This window comes from Heteronotia binoei, chromosome 15 (assembly GCF_032191835.1).
Source record: "Heteronotia binoei isolate CCM8104 ecotype False Entrance Well chromosome 15, APGP_CSIRO_Hbin_v1, whole genome shotgun sequence".
NCBI lineage: Eukaryota > Metazoa > Chordata > Lepidosauria > Squamata > Gekkonidae > Heteronotia > Heteronotia binoei.
In genome coordinates, this window is record NC_083237.1 from 22432485 (window position 1) to 22450194 (window position 17710).

At 46.8% G+C, this 17710-nt stretch overlaps 2 protein-coding genes across 3 annotated transcripts in view; both read right to left on the reverse strand.

The window, feature by feature from the left end:
- Positions 1-6477, reverse strand: part of SRCAP (Snf2 related CREBBP activator protein) — a 32584-nt gene extending 26107 nt beyond the window's left edge. The window contains exons 1-8 of one of the 2 annotated variants that reach the window (XM_060256608.1): positions 6341-6477; positions 5746-5962; positions 5183-5463; positions 4799-4886; positions 4602-4691; positions 3824-3979; positions 2532-2767; positions 2272-2449 (exon numbers count right to left, since the gene is read on the reverse strand). In XM_060256608.1, the coding sequence (XP_060112591.1) occupies positions 2272-2449; positions 2532-2767; positions 3824-3979; positions 4602-4691; positions 4799-4886; positions 5183-5463; positions 5746-5962; positions 6341-6472 (1378 nt within the window). In that variant the 5' untranslated portion in view covers positions 6473-6477. Of the gene's footprint in view, positions 1-2271; positions 2450-2531; positions 2768-3823; positions 3980-4420; positions 4475-4601; positions 4692-4798; positions 4887-5182; positions 5464-5745; positions 5963-6340 lie in introns of those variants that run through there. The other variant, XM_060256609.1, reaches the window with a different exon arrangement.
- Positions 6478-6605: 128 nt separating this feature from the next.
- LOC132583314 (helicase SRCAP-like) lies at positions 6606-16838 on the reverse strand. Its single transcript, XM_060254977.1, has 6 exons — positions 16547-16838; positions 11199-11272; positions 7742-7986; positions 7208-7450; positions 6860-7045; positions 6606-6617 (listed from the first exon to the last, which is right to left on the reverse strand). The coding sequence occupies exons 3-6, from the start codon at positions 7796-7798 to the stop codon at positions 6606-6608; spliced, it is 498 nt and encodes a 165-aa protein (XP_060110960.1). The 5' UTR covers positions 7799-7986; positions 11199-11272; positions 16547-16838.
- Positions 16839-17710: the final 872 nt, after the last annotated feature.

Below are 17710 nucleotides of genomic sequence, written 5' to 3' on the forward strand. Positions count from 1 at the left end.
TTGCTTGGATCCTGTAAAGGGATTCAATTCGTTTTGAAGTTGGGGGAATAGATGCTGGGTTGTCCCAAGCTTCTTTGATGGCTTCTAAGTGTACCGGTAACATCGGCAGAAAGGAACCAGCAGGTAAATCTGAGTGCACCAAGTCGTGTACCACGTCTGTTACCTTGGGTGCATCTGAGGTAAGGGTAACGTTAAGCGCAGAGGCCATGTTGGCAATCAAGTCCAGGTGTGTCTTGGCCCCTTCGGAAGGTGACAAATCCGCGGGTTTGGCAATATCCGAGGCAGGGGATCCAGGAGGAGACATCGAGTGTATCGACTCCGAGGATTCTGCTTCGGTTTCAGCATCTGAGTTGTCCGGTGCGGGTAGCTCCGGGTCAGGTCTGATTGGGCTTTGTTGCTTCGGACCCGGCTTCGGCCCCGGCTTGGAAGTCGAAGCGGAGGGAGTCGGAGACGTTGGATCCGATGAGTGTTTAACCCGTTGAACAGGGGTTGTCTCCTTCGATCGGTCGCTATGGTGTTCTGAACGGTACCGAGAGTGATGGTATCCGCAACATTGGTGGTAGTCCATAGATGGAGATCTCGAACGATAGTAACGTCGTCTGGGGGACATAGATGGAGACCGAGATCTCGGGTCGTAACGGTAGCGATCCCTCCCCCTGCTTGGAGATCTCTCTGGAACTCCGGTACGATGGTATCGGCTGCTGATACTAGGAGACCTGTGTTGAAACCGACGAGGTTCGGAGTAACGGCGGTGCTGTAGATACTGCTGAGTCGGATTCGACATATCAGAAAAGAATCTGGAGTCGAGATGTTTTGGATTCGACATATCAGAGAAGAATCTGGGGTCGAGATGTTTTCGGGTCCACTGCATCGGGTCCCTGACTTCTTCAGTCAGTGGCTCTTGGTTGGAATCGTGGAGAGAAGGAGATCTGGAAGGGATCGGTATAACTTCTTCCTGCTGCCGAGGTGGTGTCGGGTTCAGAGGCACCAGAACGGATTCATGGGCAATGGATCCATGCGCTATTGGATCACATTGCTTGCCGTCAGGCTGATGGACCTTCGCGTGTTGATCCGTAGGGTTGGTCGAGTCGGAAGTCTTCTTCGACTCCTTCGGATTCTTCGGGTCGGGGTGCTTTGTCGAGTCGGTAGTTTTCCTCGAGTCCTTCGGATCCTTCTAATCGGAATGCTTATGCTTAGGGTCATGGGACTTCTTAGTATGCTTCCCGCTCTTCATTTTAGTAGGAGCGGCTGTTGATTCTGACGATTTCATGCCGTCGCCTGTCTTAGCGGCGTCGCCGGACTTATGCTTGCTAGGGACAACGGCCATTGAAGCTGCCGACGTTGCGCCGTCCCCTTGAGGAGACAGAAGGGGAGGCGACTTACTTGTAGAAGATGATTGCGACATCTCAGGGCGAAGCGCAGACGCAATGAGGTGGCTTTGTAGTCTAGCGGCCCTATTTTTCCGCGCCTGTTTGCCGAATTGAAGGCAATGCGCACAAGTGTCCACTTTGTGAGTATCTCCCAGGCAAAACAAACAAAGCGAGTGCCCGTCTGAAGTAGGAAATTTCGCTCTGCAGCGCGAACACCTTTTAAAGGTTATTTTACTGTTCCTTCCTTCCATACGCCCGGGGGAGGGGGGGGGGAAGGAGAAAGGAGGTCTGAGGTAAAAAGAAGGGTAGAACTATTTTTTTTTTTTTTAAGGAAAAATATAGTAAGAAGAAGAATTTGAGACGGAATAGCGATATGAAAAGAGAAAAAAACGAAGGCTAGATGTCTGAGGTAAACGAGGAGCGCAGCGAGGTAAGACTATCCCGGGCGGCGGTTGGAAAGAAACTGAGTGGGTGGGGCGCCTCCCTCTCGCTCCAGGCATGCGCAGTGGATGCCTGCTCCCCAGAGCGAAAGGGAGTGCGCGCCAAAAATAACGCCTAGGCTAGCTTTTAAAATCTCCGAGGTAGGGTTCGTCCTGACGGGAAAACCCATGTGTGGGACTGCACAGAGACCACGAAGAAGATAGATTACATGCCTCTACAGACCGCCTCTGTGCCTCACTCACATACAAGTCAATGAACAAATTTAGTACTAAAGGATTACTCAAGAACTTGCTCTCTGCAGCCCACACACTCCCCAAATGCCATCCTGGCTACCACAAAGTAAGACAGTGCACACTAGGGTCCAGACTTTAGCACTCCACGTAGATGTTGTTTAAGATGTCATCAGCTCCATCCTTTCTTCTACTGTCCTCCCTCTTCCCCCACAAAGTCCCTTACCCACCCTTTTCACAGGCCAGGTGCGCCAGCAGGGAGATAGTCTGGATTGTTTTGCCAAGCCCCATCTCATCAGCCAGAATACCGTTGAGTTTCTTCTCATACATGGTAACCAACCAGTCCAGTCCAATGTGCTGATATTCCCGCAGAGTTCCTCGCAGCAGATAAGGAATGGGCGTCTTCACCTGCATAATGGGAGAAAAGTAATAATGTTTGCTGGTTTTGCCTCCTCCCCCCCCAGTCTCAACCCATTTCCTTATTACTCACCTGCGTAGTAGCCAGGGTGTAGCCTTTGGGCTGCAGGCTCTCTGCGGCTGCTGCGATGTCCGTGATTTCCTTCTTGGGCCCTGGAGTTGGAGCCGAGTCATTTTCTCCCTCACCTTCACAATCCTCATCTTGCTTCAGCAGGTACTCAACACCAAAGTCCTCCTCCTGACTCGCTGAAGCCTCCTCCTCAACAGCAACCTCCTCTTCACTTTCACTCCCCACTTCTTCAGTGGAATCTGGAAGAAACCCCTCAACGTGAGGACAAAAAGCATAATTGGATTCCATCTCTGTGTGACTTCTGTGTGGCCTCTTCTGATCATTTTTAAATTAGGGGCTTCTGGATTCATAGGACAAAACTGCAACTTTGCAATCTGATTTGTACCCATAGCTAATACACACACACGTCTCTTAGAAATAGAACTTTTGTTGTAAGCCGCCCTTAGCCACTCGTGGGAAGGGCGGGATATAAATCCCGGAATGAATAAATAAATAAAAAATAAACTTATATTTTCTCTGGATATGAGCCTTGTTCCCATGTACATACATCCCACTTTTAGGCAACCTTAAATTCCAGGCTCATCAAAATGCAAATCCGCATAGTACCATCATAAGCCGGTGTGTGTGTGTGTGTGTGTGTGCAATTCCTACACTTCCTTTCCTCCAGCCTACAATCCTTTCCCCATACGTCAACTAGCAGGATACAGGCAAGAACACAGGCAATATTAAAACAAGAAAATCATCTTCACCAAACCTGTCTGTGGGGAAACCAGAGAGATGGTAGGGAAACCAAAAGATTGCTGTCAAGATTTGTGGCACACAACTCCATTAATGTCTGCATACACCAAAAGAGTACAAGTACTGTAATAAGGATGCCATAGTTCTAAGTTGATTACACACATCTGAAATAATTTACACTTCCCAACACAAAGAAAACACTTTGCAAACAATCTGATTTGTACCAGTAGGTAATACACCCACACGTCCCTTAGAAATAGAACTTATACTTCCTCTGGATATTCCTTGCTCCCATGTACATACATCCCACTTTTTGGCAACCTTAAATTCCAGGCTCATCAAAACGCAAATGCACAACACATTTCAGTTTCCACCAAAAAAAGTGCAATACATATATTTGTTCTTGGAGCAAACATGTCTTCACAAACCAATGTCTGATTATTACTTGGGGATAGCATCTTTCAAGAAGTTATGAACATGATCTTGAAACAGAATTGCATTATATTGCAATATTAATTCAACCACTGTTAACAGAAGACTTTCCCCTCTCCTCATACCTGACTGGCTACTGGTGTCCTCTTCTTCTGACTCCTCTTCATACTCTGAGGTGCTAGGCTCTGAAGCTCCAGATGAAGCATCTGACTCCTCCATTTCAAAGTCTGAGGCATAGGCACCAGCATATTTCTGCAGCAACTCTTCCATGGGCAGCTCACCTGCCACAGATAAAGAAGATGTTACTTTATGCCCACATGCTCTGATGAGTTCTTTTTCCTCAGTGCTGACAACATCCTATTTGTGTTGAAGCATTCCTCTGATTCTATATCACAGCCATCATGGAGAGGCCTCAATAGCAGACAGAAGCAGAGAAATTCTTCTTAAGCACTAGCTAAAAATCTGCCACCTGATTCTTTTAAAGTCCTTAATGAGCCCACCCTACCCATCAGTTCAAATAAATCCATTTTTAGATCACTATAGTACTTTTCCTTTTCTTATAGTTTCAGGTACAGATAAAAATGAATGAAGCCACCAATACAGGCCCAACTAAACTGACCAATAAGCAGGATTCATGTCAAACATTAAAGCCTCCAGAGCTACTGGAGAAGTTTTGGGGGGTATTCCAAGAGATATAGTACTAAGGTGGGGCAGGTGCTTACCCTGGCCCTATGTCCCTTTAAGAGCAGAAATTCTGGGAACGAGGGTCCACAGACCTAGCAGACATTCGGAAACACAATTCAGTAATAGGACTAATTGTTTTCAGGGCCCACGGAGCGCAAATCCAGACCCCAATTTGCCATAATCTCCCCCCCTCCCCCAATGCACAATCTGCCTCCGAACCTTCCTTGGCCAGGTCATCCAGCTCTTTGCTATGATCCACATTCCCTTCCAGCCTTTCTTCTGCATCTATTGTCTCTTCTTCATCTTCAGCTGTGGGAAGGATTATCTGGGTTACTACATGAGAGGGCTCCAGTTTTCAATCAACCTTGATTCTCCTCACAGTCACTCGAATCCAGGCCTAACCACAACATGCTCACCTTCATCTTCATTGGCAGTGAACTCCTCATCTTCCTCATCAGGCTTCCAAGGGTTTTTATTCCTCTGAGCAACAGGCTTTGTTTTTTCCTGTGAATATAGGAAGGGAAGAGATGTAAGAAGACAGTCCATGATGGGAAGCCTTTGGCACTGCACGGGCAGACCATCCATGTGGCAGATCAGCCTTGAGCCTAGGTAGGGAAGAACCAGCTAAGGATAGCAGTAGAACAGAGGGTAGTGTGAGCACTCACTGATAAATAAATTCTGCAGATACCTGCGGAAGTACAACTTCTAAAATCCAGTGACCAGATTTGCTAAGCAACAGAATCTAAATGCACTGCCTCAAGTTTTCTAACCAAAGACCTGCCCGTAAACCAGCAACACACCTTTAGATTCTTGGAGATGTCTTTTTCTTCCTGCTCTTCTTCCTCTTCACTATCCTCTTCTTCCTCATTGTCAGAGCTGGAGGCACAAGGGGATGTACTGAAGGAGTTCTCCAGGATCTGGGGAGGCAGCGATTGCAGTAGTTCCTCCAGAGGCAGTTCACCCTCTTGCTTCAGTAGTTCAATCTCCCTTTGCTGAGTCTCTGAGTCATTCCCTTCTTGCTGCTCCTCCACCTCAATTGTCTCCTCATCATCTGATTCTTCATGGGGTTGGAAATCGCCATCTGCCAAAGAAGGGAGGGAATGGTCAGATGCAACCACCCTGGGGTGACAATCTCTATGTAAAAGAGGGCAGAGACTACAGTTTTGCCTCAGATTTGGCAGCACATAGGTAGGTAATAGGCATGGAAGTTTCCCAGTAAAATTTATATCTAACAGAAATGAAGCCTGGACAGTAGAAGACACACTATGGAATATACGCTATACTCGTAGTCTTCAGTGAAATCCGAGCAGATTGAGGATTGACAGATTCAGAGTACCAAGCTGGGGACTCCTAAAGTGCTGACCTTCATCCTCAATAAGTTGACTGGGAGGTGGTGGGCTAGAGGCAGTAGAGCCAGCATGGGAGCTGCTGGTCTTACTGGTAACTGGAAGGGTCTCATTGAGGCTCTGGGTCAGCAGGTCCGAGTACTTCTCTGTCTGGCCTACTATGAAGTCCAGCTGCAGGTCCAGGGCTTTTTTCCGCTTCTCCTCCAGACGTGACTGCTGTTTAAATTGAACAACCTGAGAAAGGGTAACAAGAGTTCATCTGAAGTACAAAGGCAGCTACAGAACTTGTTCTCAGAATGCTGGCTAAAGTTACTCAAAGCCCACCACAGATTCTAAGTCTTTAGCAACATCACTCACATACAATTATCCTTTCCACAGCAGATGTGAAACTTATTTAACCCTCCTATGCCAATAAACCCCCCAACACTTTATATATTCAACTTTGGCGTAGTCTTTGACATACAATCTCTCCTCCCAAGCATGTTCCTTCTTTTTCTTCATTAGACAGGTTAGATTACAGCACACACAATGACAACTGAAGGGCTGATTCCTGTACTCTGCAAAAAAGACAACTCACATGAGTACAGTGTCTTAATTTGGCAAGACAGGTACCTTCTCTACATTGCTCCAGAACTGCTTGACCTCTTTGGCGATTGACGAGGCAATGCGGCGCAATTTGGCCTGTTCCTCCCGTTTGGCGCGTTCCTCTTTCTGCTTCTGCTCTTCATGATGTCTAATCACCATCCGCACAACCTACACACAAAGAAGAGAGGGAGTGATGCACAGGTGGCCACAACTCAACACAGATAACCTCGATACCAGGATTGTAGGGAAAATCTTTAACTCACAAAAGGATGACAATTCTTAGGGACACACGTTACATCACCTTCTATAGTTATAGAAACCAATTTAGAAGCTACAAAACTAGCATCATTATTAAATATTAACTGACAAAGAGGATTGGCAGGGCAAGCTTTCAAGTCCAGCAGAAGCTCCAAGGCTGTCCCATGCAATGGCATTTACCTCTAACAAGTCTAGGGCTTGTAATATATAAATAAAAAACTGACTGAAGGAGAAGGGACAATAATGATGGAGATTGGTGGATGGTTCCAGCAAAAAGATGGTACTCGCCTTTCTTGCAACTCCCCTCTTCCAGCGGCGCTCTTGGGCAAAGTCAGCAGACAGCCACTGCATTTCCTCACAGAGATAATCCCAGTGCACTTTGGGACGGGCTGGCTCGGGCACCTTGGACAGCCTTTTCAGGGACCAGAAACCCTCCTTTTTCATTTCAGCAATGCGGTTCTCAATCTCTGCTTCCTGAAATACAGTGCTAAGGTTAATTAGCTCAAACATTTCCTCTCTTTGTACTGCAGTGCAAAAGGATGCAATGCACAAGCCATTAGCTTGGATCTCAGGTATTAATGCCTAAGCTAAGATGGAAGAGGGGAACTGGTAAGTTCTGGACCACGTGTCACTTACGTGCTTGGCCTGCTCAGCGATCTCAGCATGTGTCTTGTCCCACATGCTTGCTGGGTCAGCAGAGGTGTACATCCCAGGTGATACCAGGGCTCTGTTCTGTGTCTTAGTACCATCAAAGCCCAGGTGACTATCCAGAGAGGAGTCGTGGGTGAGATGTGGTGGTGAAATGCTGCCACTTGAGGCAGGTGAGCCTGAAGAGGCTGGTGATACTGGGTTACTGCCCGTCATTCTGTCTGATGCAATCTGTAGTACCAGCAGGAGAACAGAAAAGACCAAGGGATTAATACAGCAACTTTACATTCCAGAGGAACATAACTGTTCTAAGAGCATACTGGAGTGGGATATCAGAGAATATCCTTTAACCCTTCTCCTCACAGCAAATGACTCCAATATATCATATAAAACAATCAAAAAGTCACTTTGCTTTTTGTTTGTGAAATTTTTAAAAATCCACTTTAAAGGTCCCCATCAAACTACCAGTCCCTGCAAATTGGTCATCCAAATCACAGGGCCTGGCACAGGGATCACCCTCACCTCCAACTCTACCTGTGCATGCAGCGCATGGTGCTGTTGGGTAGGGCTGTTCTGCATTTTAATTCTCTCTTGCTCTTTGCCTCTCGTCCCAACAGCTTCGTTTGTGGTTGTAGTGCTTGTGTCCTCCTCCAGTGCATGCTGGGAACCGGCCTCATTCTGGTCAGCCAGCCACTGGGACGAGCCGTCCAGCTCCTGGGTTCCCTGGCAGCCCAGCCTGCGCTCGGGACTGCCTGTTTCAGAAGTATCTGAAGAAATTCAAAAAGCAATGCCAATCACACAGCAATCAAAGCAAGGTTTAAGAGATCTTAAATAAAAACTCTGCCTCTCAAAAACAGGCAAGAAAATGTTACTGAAGAAGATAAATTACTCATGGTGTAACAAATAGTTACCAAACCTGTGCCACTAAATAAGCATTCTTCAAGAACAATGGCATGTGCCCGTGGTTTATCATACCTTCTCCCCAATTTCATGTAAAAGGGGATGGGAACAAAAAAATAAAATGAATTAGCTTTGTACTCTTTACCCAGCAGTTAACCTTTTTCTGGCACAAAAATTTCAATACTCAAAAACAAACAAACAAACAAAAACCCCTGCGAAGTGGTGTCAAAAAGAGGCCTCTCTGAAGGGATTTCTATGAAGAACAGACTGTGCAAAACTCTGCACAATGAGTTCTTACTATTCCTCCAAACTAGATTGGCCTTGCAAGTTAATTTTGTTTAATGACACTTAAATGCCCTCCAGCCATTTCTTATCCCCCATAATGATGTATGGTCAGCAAGAATGCACAGCTAAACAGTAGTTTCTAAGCTCTCTACTGCAGACATTCTGCAAACTGAGCTGGGTAACCTTAGAAGGGTTGGTATATGGGATGCTACTGATCCCAATAACTCTTGTGTTGGATTTGTACTTTTGTTTGTTATGTTCTGGAATAACTTCTTAGTTGAGTGTGTATCATACTCCAATAGCTAACAGAGTAAGTGTTTAAGACAAAAGAGGGTTGGTTAAAGCACATAAATCATAGCATGAAAAACTATCTATAAGCCAGCAGAACAAAATATAATTGCAGCACCTGTTACATTACAGCTCCTGAATTAGCATGAAGATCAAAATACTGTGCTTGTTTGAATACAGTTCCTAGCATGAGCCAAAAATACAAGAATAACTGTTCTGCAATTAAATCAGAAATCTGAATTACTAAGTAGTCAGATTCAAGTGCTACCCATTTTAGTTTCTGCTAACCGTTTACCTACAGCATCATCTCAGTCTTCACTTTTGTTAATATAATGAATACCAAGTTGTTACTCTGCTCTTGACTTCTGAAGGGATCTATGCGTTCTATATGGTGTTGCAGTCATCTGATCAACTACCCATCTTTTGTCAACTGGTTGCTATTTTCCTTCTTCCCTGAAAGCCAGAAGATAGAAACTAATGCCAGCTCTGCCTGCCGCCATCAAATCTAGTCAAGCCTGCAGGACATTTTACAAAAGATGAAGTAAACAGGCTTTATGATCCTTTCAGATTATTTTAACAGGACCACCTTCAAGGTGATCAAATTATGTGCTTAAGTAATGTTCAACAACAAAGCAGGTGGTTAAGTCTTTTTATTAATTATGCTTGTACTATTGAAATCAATCTGTTATGTGGCTTTGAAAATTTATTATATGTAGGTGTGCTGACGACTTTGTGTGTCAATCTTGGCTGATCCATGACTGCAACAAATAAAGATAAAGACCAAGGTCTGAAACATTAACAGCAACTATTTGAGGTTGGGTTTTTTTAAAAACATCTACTCTGGCAAAGAATTCTGAAGAACTGAAAGCTTGTATATAGCTTTGCTACCATAGTTAGTCCTCATCAAGACTTTTTTTTGTAGAAAAAGACCAGCAGGAACTCATCTGCATATTAGGCCACACAACCTGATATTACCATTGTTTCACACAGAGCTTTTGTAGAAGCTCAGCACAAACGTATTAACATATTACGCCACACCCCTGACACCAAGCCAGCCAGAACTGCGTTCCTGTGCATTCCTGCTCAAAAAAAGCCCTGGTCCGCATAAAAAGTACTGCATGACTTGTTTCTGGATTTCCTTTTGACCCACACATGCAACATTTATTGCTTATATGAACTGGCATGAACAATAGAAGTAGATATTACCACATCTACTGTGTTGATTGAATACATTCTCTTTAAACCAACAAAGCTCAGTCTGGGAAATACAAGGTTTTTCCAAACAAGATGGCCAACAATCAGACATCTACAGCAGTCCACTATGAGCCATTTTGGGAGTGAAAATGAATGGGAGGGATCAGGGCATCATGTGGAAGCAACAGGGAAGCTTTTAAAAATCTGCACAGCTGATCAAATCTCTAATGGCCAATCAGAAACTTTGTCGGGAAAAACTCCACCTAGCATGCCCACTTTCTAAAAACACTTGGTAGGCAACAAAAAAGGTTTGGGCTAGCACAGTGGTACCCACAGGCACATTGATGGCTGCTGCTATAACAGATTCTCTGGCAAAACAGAGCAGAAAGTTTGAGAGTTGGTACATTTACATGTTCAGGAATCTCTGCCACAAAGTTAGCTTGAATGCTTCTCTAGTACTTTGTTTTCAAACATCACCACCAAGAATGCAAGAAACAGACTTTCTATTTGTCATCCCAAAACGGAACACAATTTTAATCTTTCTTTATAAAGTTTGCACTTGAAAACCCAATAACCCCAACTTCACAGTCACAAAAATACAGTGAATGTTAACAAGGGCAAACAAGGACATTTATTTAGAAAGTATAGTGCTTGATGGGGATGGACTGGGCCACAGACCTAATTTTTCTACAGACCAGGGTACAGTTTGCAGTGCATGAGCCCAGTCCATGCCATCCTGCCAAAATGGGCATCGATTTGTAAGGCCTCTGTCAGTGGGGCTTGCAAAAACCAGAAGCATGTGACTGAAGATCAAGTGGCGAGTTCATCCACTTCTGGTTCACCCAGAAGGGAACTGGAAGTGGGTGAAGTCACTAAATGGCCCTCACTTGCATGCCACAGACCCAATCCGTTAAATGTGGAGGTTTGTGGTCTGGGGGTCCATAAACCCCACAGACCTCAAACATCTGTAGTCCATTTTTGGAGGGGGTATGTGTGCCCATCCCTAATGCTTAACTGCAAAGTTTTTCCATTTCCCCCCCTACAGTAACAACCATGGATTTGTCAGATATGACACGTACACATATTCCTGCCTATGGAGTAACACACCTCAGCAATCAAAAAAAGGTTGCATGTGGCTGTCAAATCACATTATAAATTCAGACTCATCAATGATCACTGAAATTATAGGGTGAAAAACCACCTTGGGGATGAACTCAATGTAAATTCAGTTTCAGAAAAACACCCCCAAATTTTCTCTTCAGCCTTCCTCTGTAAAAGATATTTCCCCATATGTATTCACCTCCATCAGTACCTTTGTGAGCTGAGAACTCCTCTTCCTTGTCAGGCTCCACTTCCAGGGTTTCGCTTTCCTGGGGAAGACTACTCCTGTAAACAAGGTAAGAGTCTAATTCCAGGACTGCTAACAACTTTTCTGTCACACCTGTACAAGTATCCATCCCTTTAGCTCTCCATCGTTGTCCGTCCCCCCCCCCCCGATCCTCAATGTCTTTAACCAAAAGGTTGGCCAAAACAACTGTCTCTCCATGATTGTAACGCAGACAGCATGGGGATAGCCTGGCTGCGGGTTGCAGTGAAGAGTTTTACTGTAGCACCAGCTACCAAATCCATGCCTATGAGAAGAGGCAAGAACCTGTTTGGGGTGCTGGGTAGCAAAACAAACAGAACAAATCCCTCAGTCCCCTTGAGGATGCTGGGGCATCTGCATGATATCCTACTGTTCATATTGATCCCAGGAAGCCATAATTCCAAATATTCTCAGTGTCTGTTCCGTGGCCTACCTCACCTTTACAATGCAGCCACTCTGACTCCAGAAGTGTCAATATTCTGTCCATTATCCTGATCCCATTGTCTGGAGTACAGTTTCCTTTATCTGCTTGATTTTACAAACCCATTCAGTCCTACAACTCAATTCTATTGCTATCTTTTTCTATTAGATCTGTTTTATTTTGTGCTTTCCTATTCTCGACTTGAGGCCGTTTGCTCCTATTTTCTTACACTGCTGCAGCTCTTAACCTCATATTGTCCAACCCACTATACCTTCCCCCCAGTTCCTAATCTAGCTACCTAGAAATTCCATGTCTCTGTTCTGAGCTGGCCAACCCTATACCCTCTGCAAACACATCACTCAACACCTCTCCTTCCACTGCCAATGTTGGTATATGTGCACTCTTCACACGCTGCCCCATCTTCAGTCTTTTGTTCTCGATCTGTCCCAGAATGACACTGTCCTGAACTCTTTCCAAGCTCTCAGACAACTTCACTCCCTTCACCTGCAAACCTTTTGGGCCTTCACCCCACATTGCCAGCCTCATTGCTTTATATCTTCTGATTGCTATACCCATCACTCCATCACGCCAATCTTTCAATTGCTGCTTCCTTCTTAGGAGATCAGGACTCTCTTCTGCTGCTGAGCCAAGACCTGCTACAGAGGATGGAGATGGTGCCCGTTCTGATCCCAGTACCTCTTTTATCCAATGCACATCTGCTGATCTGCTTGCAAGCCTCAACACCCTGCTTCTTGTTGTAAATCTTGGTGGTTCAGGTGTGTGTCCTGCAGACCTGGTTGTACCCCTACCTATAACCATCAGGTCATACTCTCCTTTCATTTTTGCCCGCAATGGCCCTAAAGAAAGCCCATGACCTTCCCCTAATCTTGCAGTCCATCCAGAACTGGGTCTTGGCATTTCATAACTTCGGGTCAGCAGCCCACCAAGTTGTGGTAATTGCACTTCTTCTAGATGCTGCGGGCCTGCTAAGCCACTAGTATCTTTTCCTAGCATCTCCGACTTTGTAATTTCCTGTTCCTGCTTTAGTGCATCTATTTGTTTCTGATCAGACATCCCTCCTGTCTCCTCAAAAAAAGGCACCTGCTGACTCTTTGCCCAGAACTGCCTCTCCTCTGAGAAACATGACATTCCTTCTCTTCCAGTTCTGTGGCCAATGAGAACTATATTTCTATCCACCTTTGCTCTGATCCCAACACGCACCTGTTCAGCTGATCTCGTCCCTCTCTTTTCTATAGCCCTCATTTCCAGCTGCTTATGATCATGTTTTGTCAATCTTGTCTGCTCAGTTTGAGCCTGTGCAGTTAAGCTGGTTATAATTAATCCCGGAGCCCTGTGTGCCAGTACCCCATGGACAACTCCTGCTGACCGTGTCATCCCACAATGTGAGATCACTCCTGGCCCTTGCCGCAGTCCTGCCAACCCCAGAATTCTTCTCCCTCGACCTCTGTGATGTTGATCCGGTCTTGCAGTGTCAGTGATCCGTGACAAATGAGATGACAACGCTGAGGCCGATCTATCCAGTTCTTCAGGTACCCTCAAGCTTGGTCGTAGTAATTCTGATTCTACTTTCCCTTGATCCAAACCCTTATCTGCTGCAGTCCAGCTTACTCTAGCCAACACAGCTGCTTCTTCTATACTTAGTTTAGTCATCTTCTCAGCTCTTTCCTGAGACAATCCAGATACTGCCTCCTCAGTTTCCACCCCAGTCATCTCCTGTTCTGTCATCTTCTTTTCTAATTCTGGGCCCAACACTAATGCTTCTTCCTGAGCCACTGTTGTTATTTCCATAGCATCCCCTGTATAGTCATGTAATACCTCTTCAGCCACACCTGCAACCTCCAGTGTCTCCTCCTGCTCTGGTTCCACCACATCCTCAGCCTTGTCCAGATCTGCATCTTCAATTTCCTTCCAAGGTCCTATTTGCTCTTCAGCTTCTTCTCCCTCTGATCCTGTTAAACCTTCCACATTCTCCTCATCCAAAACCAATGTCTTTTCAACTGCTGTAGCCTCCACGATCCCATACTGTCCAGGTATTTCCTGCAGACGTGTACCTGATGTCTCTTGCATTTTTACCACCACTCCTGCCTCCCCAAGACTTACTGTTGATTCTGTCTCTCTTCCTCTGCTCACCCACTCTGCCTCTTCTCCAAACACGGCCTGATCCGCCACTGGTATCATCTCCTTTCCAGCCACCTCTGCAATTTTTTTCAAACTTGCTGCTAACAAATCCTCAGACACTGTAAGTGCCATTTCTTCCATTGTGCTCACCCGCTCTGTCTCTTTCTGAGCCACCTCTACCAATTCCTTAGCCTTCCTATAATCTAATATTGGTACTATATTATCTTCTACAGGTATTTCCTTGACCTCTCTTTCACTGGGCCCCAACAAGTCCTCAGTTTTCTCCATATCCATTGTTGCAACCTCCCCCATACCCACTACTGGTACTACATCTTCCTTTCCAGTCAATCCCTTAGCTTCCTCCTGGCTCAATCCTGCTGTTACATCTCCTTCTCCATGCGTCCCCTCTGCCTCTTCTGCTCCTGACACTTCCCCCTTGTCCAAGGCAGGTATTACATCCTTCTCTGCAGTCACTTCATCCTCTCCCTGACTGTCCTCCAGCAAATTCTCAGTCACCACTAACGTTTCATCTCTCTCTGCAATTGCCTCCTTGACTGCTTCTGGAGCAGTTCCTGGGACTCCCTCAATTCCTATTTCATCTGCTGGTGTCACATCCTCTTTGAGTTTCTCCTCCTCCACTGTTCCATCAGGTCCCCCAAGGAAGCCCTCGGCCACTGTTAATGTCTCAACTCTTTCCACCTCTCCCTGATCAACTTCTGGCACCTTGTCTGTAGCTGCCTGATTCAATGTAGAAACTGCATCCTTCTCTCCCCTTTCACTTGCTTTCTCAGGTCCCTCCTGACCTGGTCCCAACACCCCAGCTTCTCCTTGGTCCACAGTTGACATCCTAAGGTCTTCTCCAGTCAACACATTAATCTCTTCCTGAACTGGTTCCACCAATTCCTTGGTATCCCTCTGACCCTCAGCTGGTGTGACATCTTGAATTACAATCACATCCTCTGCCTCTTTCTGATCGGTTCCTGGCATCACCTCAATTTCCGCCAGGTCTACAGCATGGTCTGCATTCTCTTCCCACCCTGCTACTTTTTCAGTGTCCCTCTCACTTAAGCCTACCAAGTTATCAACATCTCCCAGAGTCATAGCTGATTCAACAGCTTTTTCTCCACTCACTGCCTCTGGCTTCCTCCGATCTGGTCCGAGATCCTCCTCAACTTTCTCCATTGCAGGTACTACATCCACCCTGCCAGTTATGTCTTCAACCTCTCTCTCATCAAGTCTCATGAATGCCTTTTGTTGATCACCTTCTGTGCTCCTTTCTTCAGCATCTGCACCATCCAATTTCACTAACTTTCCTGCTTCCTCGTGATCTGGTCTTGACAATTCCTCAGCCTCCTTTTTACTCACTTCATCCCCTTCAGTCACTCCCTTCTCTTCCATTTGCACAGACATTTGGGTAACCACCTGATCCAGCACTGATGAAATACCATCACTCTGATCTAGATTCAAAATGGCAAGCTTTCCCTCGTGTTCTACTCCCTCCAACATCTCTGTTTTGCTTTCCTCTTCAACATTTTTGAGGTCTTCATGAATTGGTCTCCCCAGCTCTTCTGCTTTCCCTCGACTCGGTTCTTCCTTTCCCCAAACTATACCTAATGCCATCACTCCTTTGGTCACTTCCTCAACCACCCTCTGAGCAACTTCCGCCAAGCTTCCAGCTATATCCTTGTTTGACCCCACCAAGTCCTCTGTTTCTTTGGGATGAAACACTGGTGTCTCCTCACCCACCTCCTTTATCACTTCGCTTGTGGGTTTTTCCATCAAGGTATCTCGCTTCATTTCTCCCTCATCTGTACCGCCACCATCTTGGGGTCCTACCTGCTGTTCGTTAGACTCCATGACTTCAGAACTTTTTTTTTATTACTGACCACGTTATTCCAAACTTTCTATACCATGTGACAACCTTAAGTAAATAAAATTCTTCCGTTTCCCCCCCCCCCCAAAAAAACCAATCCAACCCTAATGCCCTTGGACACCCCAACAATTTCCCCACCCCAAGGCTTTGCAACTTCTCCAGCCACCTTTCCTATGGCGCTTGTTCTTTTTGTCCTCTCGCCTGCTAAACAGATCGTCTTTGCCTCGTTCTTCGTGTCCCTGAGAAACGACCCTTCTGATCCCAGTTCCCCAACATAAATTCGACGCCTTTTGGTTTCCCCCTTCCCCGCAGCCCCTTTGTCACCCTCCCCCTCGTTCCCCCCTTGACCCTTTGCCCCGCCCTGTTCCCCCCAACTCCACTTTCCCCCATGCGCCCTTCCCTCCCTAGCCCCTTCCCCTTAAGCTTCCCGGCTCGCCCCTCCCCCATCCACAGACTGGAACGCAGCAGTTGGTTGGCCGGACGGTTTCGTGGCGCGCGCGAGGAAAGCGCGGGCAGGGGCGCGAGAGGAGCAGCTCGCGCCAGGCCAGCGTTGGCCGGCAGTTGCTTGGACAAGCGCGCGCGCCCTGACACTGGCTTGTTCTCTTACTTCCCGCCCGCACCACACTCCAGCCCCGCGCCCTCTACAGGCGGGGGAGGGAAAAGAAAACGGGAGGGGGGGAGGTAGAGAAGAGAAACAGGGAGCGCGCGCGCACGACGGCGGCTCCTGTCTCCGGGGCGCACGCGCGGCTTCTCTACTCGTTTTCTCACTTTTCCTTCCCGGCTCGAAGCGGAGTACCGTACCCTTCCAGCTAAGTGGGTGTGAGCGAAAAGAGCAAAGGCCCGGCCGGTCCGCCATCTTACCTGGGTGGGAGGGGGGAGGAGTGAGGGGAGGCGCCTCCTGCCCCGCCTTCTCCTGCCGCCGCCTCAGCCCCAGCGCCGCCGCCTCGGCCGGATAGAATCCACCGCCATCCGTAGCCCCCAGGCTGCCCCTGTCCGGCCTTTCCCCTTGCGTGGTCTCTGCCGGTCCTACTCAGGACCTCGCCGACCCCTCCCACCCGGATGCTGATCCCTAACCAGGCCCCGCCGTGGCAGACCCGACCCGCCGCAGCAAAATGGCGGCCGCCACCACCAAGCGCCAGGGCCCACCCCCTCCCTCCTCCCACAGCTCCCTCCGCCCGCCGGCCTCAGCATACAAATCTCGCGAGAGCTAAAGCAACGGGACGGGGTGGGGGGAAGAGAGGAACTCCAAGGAGGCTCAGAAGCGAGTCATGAGGACTGATGGGGGCTGGAGTCCAAAGGAGAGACTTTGGCACCAGGACTGCGGAACACCGAGTACTTTTTCTTATAAGAAAAGCAAGAGTCGAATTTATGACCCGCGTGGAGTCCTAGGTAATGCTGGGAAGTCGAGTCCTTCCCTTTCTTTAGGCTGAGAAACGTCCCCGCCGAATGGAAGAGAAAATTCTATTGGAGATATTTTCGATTGTTCGACTGGAGTACACATGACCCTTCGACTTCCAGTCATTTAAAAGTTGCGTTGCAAAGATGTTTTATTTGTATTTGGAAATTTAAAAATGGCATTTGCCGTCATCAGTGTGTCGATGAATATTAATATAGATGCGTGACGTGTTCAGTTAGATGACTTTCAGAACGAGGAGATATTTGCAGTGTTCCGGGGTAAATTTTAAACGTTACTGTTTGTGCATGCGTGTGCTTTGAAGCCAACAATTTCCCATGCATTAAAACAAAAATAATGGTCTCAGTCTCGGTTGGAATATGAAAAATGTAAAAGGAGATTAAATTGGAAATCACATTGGGGCTGTTCGATAATGGAGAAACTGCAGTACAATGCAAACCTATGCAGTTAGTCCAGTCTAAGCCCATTGATTTCTATGGGTTTAGAATGGAATAGCTGCATAGAATTGTAAAGTTAGTCGGCTTACTGGCTGCCCTCGTTCAAATGAAAGTTTTCCATGGCTACCACAGCAGCTGTCACCGTTGGAAGCTCAGGAGTACTGATAAGCACCA